Source organism: Chaetodon auriga, chromosome 16 (genome assembly GCF_051107435.1).
Source record: "Chaetodon auriga isolate fChaAug3 chromosome 16, fChaAug3.hap1, whole genome shotgun sequence".
In the NCBI taxonomy this organism is placed as follows: domain Eukaryota; kingdom Metazoa; phylum Chordata; class Actinopteri; order Chaetodontiformes; family Chaetodontidae; genus Chaetodon; species Chaetodon auriga.
In genome coordinates this window covers 418,980-430,000 of record NC_135089.1, presented here as the reverse complement: position 1 = coordinate 430,000, position 11,021 = coordinate 418,980, and the positions used below count along the sequence as shown (strand labels likewise).

Here is an 11,021-nt window from a genome sequence, read left to right as displayed (position 1 = left end):
AGACATGAAACAGACTTGTGTATATATATTTAAATTGTTATATTTTATGCTCTTATTTTAGTAGATGTGTCGTGCACCAATTTCACCAGAAAAAATTCCTCATATGTGTAAAAGCGTACTTGGCAATAAAGCTTCTTCTGATTCTCATTCTCATTCTGATTCTGAGTTTGGTCCAGACTCTGTCTGACAGCGAGACGCGTCGATCACACGGAGATAAAAACGCCTCTTCGCCACCGCGTCACGTTCGATACGTTTCAGCCTTAAAATGATCTGATCTCAGATCTGTTTCACCCCGACAACAACAGACGGACAAAGCTTGGAATTCAGAGAGAAGATCAGACTGACCAGAACGCTCCACAGAGACCAGCAGCAGAACCACAACGAGCCAAACCCTCAGAGCCGTCAGAACCTCCATCCTGCTGCTGCGAAGACCCGAAGACCTGAAGACCTGAAGATCCGAAGACCCGAAGATCCAAAGACCCAAAGACCTGAAGACCCGAAGACAGAAAGCTGGAGTCCAGTCTGAGGCTCGGCTGCAGCTTCTTCACTTTCTGTTTCCTTTTAACTTCTGCTTCGGCAGCGATCCTCCCACCAGCCCCCCCGCTGTGTGTTTGCTTGGATTAGTCATGTTGTGAAGACAAACCGGAGGAAAGGAAACCGTAAGACTTATGATCATTTTGTCAGGTGGGATGAGGGTGAGACGGTGGACGGTGGACGGTTTGGACTCACCGTCCGTCGTCGTGTGTGAAGGTTCGTATGGGACTGAATGTAAAGTCTTGGAGTTGGTGTTTGTTTCCTGTAAAGTTCATCGACCTCCAAACTCAACGTCATGTGACGCAACGAGCTGCTTCTGCCGGGAATGATCTGGTAAACATCCCCCTCCACGCACGCCCCCTCGTCTCCTCACCCCCTCGCCTCCTCACCCCCTCGCCTCCTCGCCTCCTCGCCTCCTCACCTCCTCGCCTCACTTTAAAGCCTTTCCACTGTTGACTTTGAGGGACTGGAAGGAGTCTTTTCTGTGCGATGGCTGAAGGAGGTCTTTAAATCTGGTCCCTCCTGCCTTAAACATGCTGTAAAAACAGCCCTGAACTCTGGATTTTAAACATTTTTAAAACATTTTTCTAAATGTCCGCTGAGAGTTCTTTACTTTTTTGACTGATTTGCCTCCAGATGATTCTGGAGATTGTTTGATTTTTCTTCCTCTTTATTTGACACAGCTGATCATGTTGTTCCTTGTAAACGTGCTTTGGCTTCAGGGACTCTGCTGGACTGGTTCAGATCTTATTCATCACACAAAACTTTCTCTGTCGTCCTCTGGAGTTTAAGACGTCTCACGTGTTCTGCTTGGAACACATGCTCTATCTCGCAGTGTTAAAAGTAATTCACGCGTCATGTTCTGATTGGCTCAAGCTACAACCTTCCAGCAGGTTTCCTGAACCTGAAGCTTCTGTGACTCTGTGGACAAACAGGCAAACGTGGAGATCAATGACGTCAGAACAGGAAGTGCATTCATTTTAACGTTAAGTGTTTAACGTTGACAGACAAAAGACTCTTCCACCCTGTTGGACGTGGTCGTCGTGTCTGTCCAGAGAGAAGATCAAACGCACCTTCTCTCTGAGAAGTAGCGTCATAGCAACCCCAAACCATCAGCTGCTAACAGGCTAACAAGCTAACAAACAACATAAACAAAAGATGCTAACTACACTTAGCTCGTCGTTCTTAACGATTTCCCCTCAAATGAGCACAAGCAGCTTTTTATGGGTAAAACCTTGTTAAAGTATTAATCATCCCGGAGTATTTTCACCTCCTAAAAACGTCTGGAGGGGAACTTCAAAGGACTTCAGCACTTTTGACTTGCCGACCCAACTCACACCGCTTTCATCATTCTTTATTGTTATATTGTGCGTTACATTAAAGATTAGATTAGATTAGATCAGATTAGATTAGATTGCACTTTATTGATCCCTTTGCGAGGACCCCTCAGGGAAATTGGAGTTCCAGCAGCTCAAAGCAATACAGGCAAAAAGGTAATAAAATACAATAGAAACAGACAAAATTTGAGTCCTGTGTCCCAGTGCTCCGTCCCTTCCCACCCTCTGTCCCATGTTACCTCCTCACCCCGAGTGAGGATATGTACAGTCTGCTGGCACGAGGGACAAAGGATGTTTCAGTCTGTTCGTCCTGCGCCTGGGACGGCGCGATCTTCATTGAACAGGCCGCACTGGTTACTGATGACGGTGTGCAGAGGATGCCTGGCAACATATTTGCAGCATCCTCTTCTCTGCCACTGTCACCAGAGAGTCCAGCTCTGTCCTGTCCTGCACAGGAGGTTGGTGTGTGTTATCCAGTCCAGTTTGCTGTCCAGCCACAGCCCGAGGTACTTGTTGGAGTCCACAGCCTCCACCTCAACTCCCTCTGTCAGATTTAGCATTAATCTTTACAACATTTCCAATAATTTGTGAAAGTTTAATAAATGTTCTTTATTTAAAAGTGAGGATTACTAATGGTCTGTAAAAATGTAGAAGCAAACCACAGTAAACAATAATATGCACATTTGACTGTTGGTCCACCCTGCAGGACGGAGGGACATCTAGTGGTGAAGGTGCAGACTGCAGCCGGCTGAACACCCTCAACTCACCTCCCCTCGTGTAGGAGAAGTTACGGTGGACGTGACACTCCTGTATGTAAATATGAAAGTCTCACACGGTGGACTCTGAGGAAGAGGAGCTGCTCCCCCTGCAGATACAAAGACTAATTCTAAGGTAACAAAAACACAATGATTCTTACTTTCAGGTGATTCTCTACTAATGAAAATATAACCCATAGATCCTCCTGAATCCTCCACACCGGTCGTTCATTCCTCCTTGCTTTTGAATCGTTTTGGCTGCTCGTCTTCATCTTTGTTTTCTTCATCTTCCTCCTTTGTGTCTGACGCCGGCCATGCATTGAATAGAACAGTGTAATGATCTGATATATGATCATTCTGGACTTTGAGACCAGAGATTTGAACATTTCTGGTGATGACCAGATCCAGAGTGTGACCTCTCTCATGCGTTGCCTCACAAACATGCTGCCTCAGGTTTCTGAGCAACAGAAGAAACTCAAACTCCAAAGAGGAGTTCTTTGTGTAATCGACCCAGATGTTGAAGTCACCAGTCACAATGATGCTGTTGTACTTTTTGAAAACTTCATCCAAGAGCTCTTCAAACTCATTCAGGAATGGACGGAATCGGCCCCTGTTGTCCCCCGGTCGACGATACAGATTGATCATCAGGACAGGTTCGTCCCACTCGTCACGCTGCAGAACTGTGGCGACATATTCAAACGTTGTTGTGACGCCGAAAGGAATTTGTCCATGGGCCAGTTCCAACGAGAACTGAATCGCTACCCCTCCCCCTCTGCTACCCCTCACCTCATGATAAAACCCAAAGTTATCTGGTGAAGCCTTACGGAGGACACTGTCTCCTCTGGCCTTATTTAAATGCGTCTCTGTTGTGGCCAAGACGTCCAGTTTGTTTTCAGTGATGAGCTCTTTGATGTCGGATGGTTTGTTATTCATCGAACGGACATTGAGCAACCCCACCCTGATTGCTGCAGGGTCACTCTCCTCCTGGTCACTCTCCTCTTGGTCACTCTCCTCCTGGTCACTCTCCTCCTGGTCACTCTCCACCTGGTCACTCTCCTCCTGGTCACTCTCCACCTGGTCACTCTCCTCCTGGTCACTCTCCACCTGGTCACTCTCCTCCTGGTCACTCTCCACCTGGTCACTCTCCACCTGGTCACTCTCCTCCTGGTCACTCTCCACCTGGTCACTCTCCTCCTGGTCACTCTCCACCTGGTCACTCTCCTCCTGGTCACTCTCCACCTGGTCACTCTCCACCTGGTCACTCTCCTCCTGGTCACTCTCCACCTGGTCGCTCTCCTCCTGGTCGCTCTCCACCTGGTCACTCTCCACCTGGTCACTCTCCACCTGGTCGCTCTCCTCCTGGTCGCTCTCCTCCTGGTCGCTCTCCACCTGGTCGCTCTCCTCCTGGTCGCTCTCCTCCTGGTCACTCTCCTCTTGGTCGTTCTCCTCTTGGTTGCTCTCCTCCTGATCGCTCTCCTCCTGGTCACTCTCCTCCTGGTCACTCTCCTCTTGGTCGTTCTCCTCTTGGTTGCTCTCCTCCTGATCGCTCTCCTCCTGGTCACTCTCCTCCTGGTCACTCTCCTCTTGGTCGTTCTCCTCTTGGTTGCTCTCCTCCTGATCGCTCTCCTCCTGATCGCTCTCCTCCTGGTCGCTCTCGTCATCTTCACCATCCTCCTCCTCATTGCCCCACCCCTGCTGCTCACTGAGTTCATAGTACATGTATCTTTGACCAGGTTGACTTTCAACAGTCTCCTGGTTTCTCCTCCTATCTTCACAGACTTTCTCTCTGGAAAGCCTTTCCTCTTCTTCTTGTTCACGTTTAGCCACCTCGTCAAACATCTTCCTGTGAATAAAACAAATGAATGAACAGTTAGAAAAATAAGACTTATTTAAATGTCATCAGTAAGTAGTAACTTGTGTCAAAAGGTGACTGATGAAGCCCTTGGCCTGTTTGCTGGACAGCTTGGTGTTAGCTCCAGCGGCTCTAAGTGATTGTTTGCACACATCAAAGTCATTTTGAGGGCTGGTCGTAGGTCATTGCTCCAACATGTTGGTATTAAGAGGATGTCATTGATTCATCTGTAAAATCTGAGTGTTTGAGACAAACTGATGGACAGTAAAGTGGATTAAACTCCAGAAGTGGGTTAGACATGTTTCTTTGTGTGCTTTGATGGATTTTCTGCCATGAAAACCTGTCGGTTTGTGAGTCCATTCTAACTGACATGAATCCAGACGGACAGATCTACAGGAGGACATCTGGGTGGAGAATCTCAGAAAGACATCATACTTCATGTTGTTCAGCTGTTCCCTCAGATTGCAGGTGATCTTTAGAAGGGCATCAGCCGTATTTCTCAGTGATTGGCTCGCTTCAGTCACATGATTCTTCTCGATCTGGTCTTTCCAGTTCTCAATGGCCTCAGGAAGTGCAAACGCCAGTCCAACAGCTCCTCCCACAACCTGATGATGAATGCAGATCAATACTTGATTGATTTTCAATATTATCAGACTGTGAGCCTCAAGCAATACACACATACATTCATCAAAATCACAAAAACATCAAATCAATAATTATCAATCATAATCAAATCAAACAGTGCTGAAGCTCACCATGGCACCTCCTTTGAGGGCAGTTTTAAATCCAGCTGAAGACATTGTTTTGATGAGTTGTTCAGCTCCTTTAGATAATAAAAGTTTATATTTTTTCCCACTGAGTTGAAACGTGAAAAATGTTAAAACACCAAGGACAGCAGCCACTTTAAGAGTCTGGTCGGCCCTCATGACTCTGTGTCCCATACGCAAGTCAAAGTTGTCTTCATGAGCTCGGATGATTATCCTTTCAACATACCGCTGCTTCAGTCCACTTCGTCTGGCCATGGCTCTCAGAAATTCAGTCACGATTTGTCGGTCCACTTCATCTGGGTCTGGGAAGGAACTCGCCTCCTCCTTCTCCACCTTCAGCTGTTGGAACAATTTCTGGATTTTTCCTTCGATTTCGTTGCTTCTTTTTTCTATGGCCTGCGCCTCTTGCATGGTGTCGCCAGACGAGAAGTGCTCAATGATTTTGGCAGTCACAGATATGGTGACACCTGCACCTGTGTATGCCGCTCCTAACAAACCCAAAAATGGAGCAGCTGCTCCACCGGTGAACACTGTGGCAATGCCGGCCCCGATCAAACATGTCGCTCCCACCACCGACACTGTGCTGCCGACACACTGCCCGGCGTTGCATTTCTCCCTGAGCGACTCCAGCTCCTCGGCCAGTTTCCTCAGCTGCTTGGCACAGCGCTCCCTCTGGTCGATCCAGGAGAAAATCAGCTCCAGCAGCAGGTCAGCGGTTGACATGATCGCGGTCTCTAGGTCCTCCTGATCCTCTAAACCAGAGAGCAGAAAACAGAGGTCAAGTCTGAAAGAAGAAAGTCAGACAACAGATTAGAGCATACTTCATCTGCTGATAAAGACCATGAAATACAAGACAGCTCCAAGTGGACCTTGAGTTTAAAGTAGGACTGCTTTAATAAGCCATGGGTCTGCAACAAGACCTTTATACTGGGAGGTGCAGGACAAAGGCTGCTAGGATCACGAGGGATTGGGAGGATCTGAACTATGCTATGCTTGAAGGGCGACAGGGAAGCAGAACCTCAGACTCTAGACTCTCACCTCCACTCTCCCCCCTTCTGTTTTTATTTAACAGTTCTTTTAAAAAGAAAGTCACATGGCTGCAAGCCAATGTACATGCACAATTATTAGCATTATTGATAACACAAGAAAGTCCCAGGCCTCATTTCCATTGTGGTCCTTGTTGTAGGTAGATGTCGTAGAGGTGTGTAAGTGGGCATACTTGAATGTTAGTTGAATATCAGCAGCATATGAAAGCACAAAAAATATGATACAGAAAATATTCACATTGGACATGAACAGGTTAAAGTATACACTTCAGATTACACCGCACTGATCCATGACGGAGCCACGTACAGGTGTGCTGACACAACTGTCTTCACAGTCTTTACACAAGTTCAAAGCCAGGCTTTCAGGTCTGCCTTAAAATGGGTTTGTAGTCTGTTTAATGCTACGAGGAAACTTATTCTAATCCTGGTACCTGAGTGTCTGAAAGCACCTGTACCCATCAGGCTACTGATTCTTACCGGGGTCAGATTTGATGCACTAGACCTTGCCCTGGACCTGGACCTGGACCTGCAGACCTCCTGACAGAGCTGTGCTCCTGTGGACTGAGACCTCAGACCACTCCCCTGATCAGGGTGTTTGGGGAGGCCTGTCCTTATCTACACTACCAGGAGGTCCTAGACCAGTCAAACTGGTGTTTGATTAAGCTGGATGACACCATTTTCTGACGTTCCCTGTCCAGAAACACTTCGCACCTGAAACATGTGCATTTATGATTTAATATTTCGGAACGTTTTGGCACGTTATCCTATCCATGTTGTATATTGTGACGTGACAAAGAATGTCACGTCACAATGTAGAGACATGTTGGATATGTGACAAGTAAAACAGCAAACTGCAGGTAACGTTTTTAGACTGACGGGTGGTCGGAGGGTTTCCAGACGCCGAGCCCAGAGAGCAACAGAAGACACAAACTCTTTCTCTCTATTCTTTCTTTACATAATCTGCTCAGCTCTGCTGTTTGACAGATTCTCCCATTGTTTTTATGCTTCCCAGTGTGGACGGTTTTCTGGCGACACCACGTATCAACATGCCCACACGGTAAACTTCCTCATAGCTGCACATTTACGCCCACTGACATAAAGCAGCGTCTTCTTCTACTTCACATATCACAGGAAACTTTCTCTGAGGGTGCTGAAACAGAATAAAGAGTTTCAAAGTCAAAGGCAGAGCTTGTAGTCCTCAGTAGATATAAAGAAGCTGTTTCTTCTTCTGCAGCTTGTGAAGGCAACAACACGACTTTTACATATTTTATCATGCATTTACACTCTATCTTAAAGATCCTCAGAGAGGTGAATACAGAAAAGTAAGGACAGTTTCTTACCTGTTGCTGAAGGCTGGTGGCCTGAAAGGAAAGTGAACTCTCTCACGCTGCAGCAGAGTTTCTTCTTCTGTGGAGTTCACTTTCTGTATGTCATGTGACTTCCTGTAAGGATGCAGCTGCTCTGAACAGAAACACCGCTGATAGGCTGGGGTCTGTCGTCTGAGCACATATGTTGACACTTTATCCACCTTAAATGAAATTAAAAACTTCTTCTCATCTGTTGAATGAGCTCTCCATTACACCTTCACTTCATGTATTTAATCTGGGTAACTTATTTTATTACTACACTCTAAATACTCAAAGTAAAGCTCGAGCTTACAGCCCTGACAGGTGGAGCATCTAGTGGATAAGAAGCCACTGTGACTGTTGGCTCATTTATTATTGCTGATGATAGCTCTAATGATTTCCTTCTAAATGATTAGAAATACCAGTTTGGTATTCTAAAGTATAATAATTGAACACTGTGAAGCAGCTGCATGAGTCTCTCTGAGCTTCTTCTTTAAAGTTATAAATATCAGATTTTCCTCCTGTTTTATTTCTGTTTCTGACTTCGTGTGACCTCTGACCTCTTAGAAACAATAACACATAAGACATGTACAGTATTATGTAAGTGTGTTAACTGTATGTCTGTGTGTCAAAGTCTGAACATCTGTAAATGATTAAAGGCTCAGTGTGGAGGATGTCGTGGCCTCTAGTGGTGAGCTTGGAGATTGCACCCAGCTGAACAGCCCTCACCTCACCCTACCTTTCTAAACTACAGGGAACGTGTGGTTTGGTTCAACATGTCATTATCTTTAAATGACTGAAAACGTCGATGCTGGAGCACCGCTTCTGTTCTGGGTGACTGTAGAAACATGGCGGTGCGACATGGCGGACTCCCTGGAAGAGGACCTGCTGCCTCTGTGGATATAAAGGCTCCTTGTAAGGTAACAAAGACACAAAGGTCCTTAGTTTCAGGTGATTCTACACTGATGAGAAGGTGACTGTTCATTTACGCCAACAGATCCCTTTAACTCCTCCACACTGGACCTTTAACTCCTCCGCACTGGACCTTTAACTCCTCCGCACTGGACCTTTAACTCCTCCGCACTGGACCTTTAACTCCTCCGCACTGGACATTTAACTCCTCCACACCGGACCTTTAAATCCTCCACACCGGACATTTAACTCCTCCACACCGGACCTTTAACTCCTCCACACCGGACCTTTAACTCCTCCACACTGGACATTTAACTCCTCCACACTGGACCTTTAACTCCTCCACACCGGACCTTTAAATCCTCCACACCGGACATTTAACTCCTCCACACCGGACCTTTAAATCCTCCACACCGGACATTTAACTCCTCCACAATGGACCTTTAAATCCAGATGAAGGAACCCTCCCAGTCTATGAAGTGGATCTGTCTTCAGTCTCTCAACCAGGACGAATCAAAACCTGCAGTTCACTTTGAGAGAACAGCTGAGTCCAGACCAAGGGACGCTCGCTCTGCTGGGACACGCCTCTGTAGTCCTCTAAGGACACTGAATGCAACACAAATAATCCATGCTGTGACAGACTTACTCAAAATACAATTTGGTTGTGGAAGGTTGCTGGATTTAGCTGGTCTTAGCTGGTCCTGATGGTTCTGCTGGTCAGGGGCCAGTCGCCCACCTGGGCCAGTAAAGTCAGGCTGGTCAACAGAACTGAACTTTTTAGAGGTGGAGGAAAGTTGGACTTATTGAAATAAAACAGGCTGCTGGTAAACTTCCATAAGTTCTCGTCTGTGTGGTCTGGAGATCATTTTAGGAGCTTCATTGATAAACGATCGATCAATAAATGCATGTTTGAAGTGATTTCAGCTCGTCTTAAATTATGTAAATGATAACAGGATTTTTAGAGATAATATTGGAGGATCCTCGCGTCATTACTTTCAAAAACCAGCAGGGGTCAGTGTTCCGGGTTCACCTGCCACAGGAAGACGCGCCTGAGACGGTAAAGTTTACAGATGAAAGAAATGAATGATCGTCTCTGTCTCACTGTCGATCTGTTTTCTTATTGTTTTCATTTTTGTTGTTTTTTCTGGATTCATTCAGCGTTACTTTACGCCCCGTCACAGCGCCCCTGCGTTCTTGGGTTGTTCAACCCGTTTGTTCTGCTCAGTCACGTGTGTGCTATGTGTGTTGTCGATAAAGTTTCAGACAGCGGCTCGTTCACGTGTCCGTTAAATGTTTTAAGCTTTGTAGTCTCCGTGTCCAGAGGTAATGTCCGTCTGTCCCCACGTCCATCTGTCCCCACAGGTGGGTTCGTGTTCACCGTGAGCTTTGTTCAAATCACAGAACTTTACTGTAAACTCTGTGCGAGGAGCCACAGATTTGCAGGGACATAAAAGCAGGACAGGACACCTGGATGTCCTCCGTCTGACTCATCACTCAGTGGAAGTTTGACGTGTCTTCAATAATGCAGCAGACAGTTTGGATGTGACACCTCATTTTTAATTTAAGGGGAAATTCAGTATGAAAATGAAGTTTTCACGGCTAGGGTTAGTAAAAGGAGTCTTTAAAAGCTCCTTCTTGTGTGTGTAAATACCTCCACAAAGCACTGATAGACGTGCCATCCCATAATACTATCACATTAAAGCCACAGGTTGAGGAGCAGGACGGACACGTTGAGTCGCTCCTTCGCTGTGAGGCCGTTTTTTATCAGACAGATTTTATAGTTAAGCCCAAGCATACAGCTCATTTGTCCTTGAGGACGAGCCGTCTGGGGTCCATGAGGACGTCTGGTCCAGTTTCAGTCCCCTCACTCACAAGAGACGACCTGTTGTGACCGTCTTTCCAAGCTTTCCCAAAGATGTCCTGTCCTGTCCTGTGAGTCTAACAGGTTCTTCCACCGCCACTGCGACAGCCTCGCTGCCTGTAGCGGCGAACAGCTGTTTCGTCAGCTGATGCGCGAGCCCGCAACCGCGGCAGCCTTGCGGCACGCATGACAACCAGCCAGACCCCATTTGTAAGTATTGTATTTTTATTGTAGAGTACTTGGTGGAGCACGTCTGCACCCGTGTTCACCTGGGTAGCCCCAGATGAGTTTTATGTATAGTTCGGCCAGCCAGTTTGCACAATTAAAAGTTTATTTATGCATAATTACAGCGGTGAGTGCTCCCGGCTCATCAGCTGGGGTGCGAGCACGTTAATTACTCAGCTGTGTTAAATCAAGCAGGATAAAGAGACGCCACTGCAGAGCAGAGGAGTTTGGTTTCCGCACAGAACGTGTAAAAAGGACCAACAAAGAGTTGAACGGACCGCCGGTAAGAACGCTTCTTATTTTTATTTGTGGATGCGACGTACCTGAGATGTGGGTGAAGCTGATTGTAGCGCCCGCTGCTTTGTGTAAATGTTGGCTGGTGAGGA

The 11,021-nt window shown here is 46.6% G+C and overlaps 2 protein-coding genes across 2 annotated transcripts in view; both read right to left on the bottom strand.

Moving 5' to 3' along the window:
• LOC143334593 (properdin-like) overlaps positions 1-529 on the bottom strand; it is a 7,079-nt gene extending 6,550 nt beyond the window's left edge. The window contains exon 1 of the mRNA XM_076753448.1: positions 346-529. Coding sequence (XP_076609563.1) covers positions 346-415 — 70 coding nt within the window. The 5' untranslated portion in view covers positions 416-529. The remainder of the gene's footprint in view (positions 1-345) is intronic.
• A 1,349-nt stretch (positions 530-1,878) lies between these two features.
• Positions 1,879-7,825, bottom strand: LOC143333471 (uncharacterized). The gene is made up of 4 exons (XM_076751517.1): positions 7,632-7,825; positions 5,234-6,029; positions 4,914-5,083; positions 1,879-4,469 (listed from the first exon to the last, which is right to left on the bottom strand). Exons 2-4 carry the CDS (start codon positions 5,966-5,968, stop codon positions 2,855-2,857), a joined length of 2,520 nt encoding a protein of 839 aa, XP_076607632.1. The 5' UTR covers positions 5,969-6,029; positions 7,632-7,825; the 3' UTR covers positions 1,879-2,854.
• Positions 7,826-11,021: the final 3,196 nt, after the last annotated feature.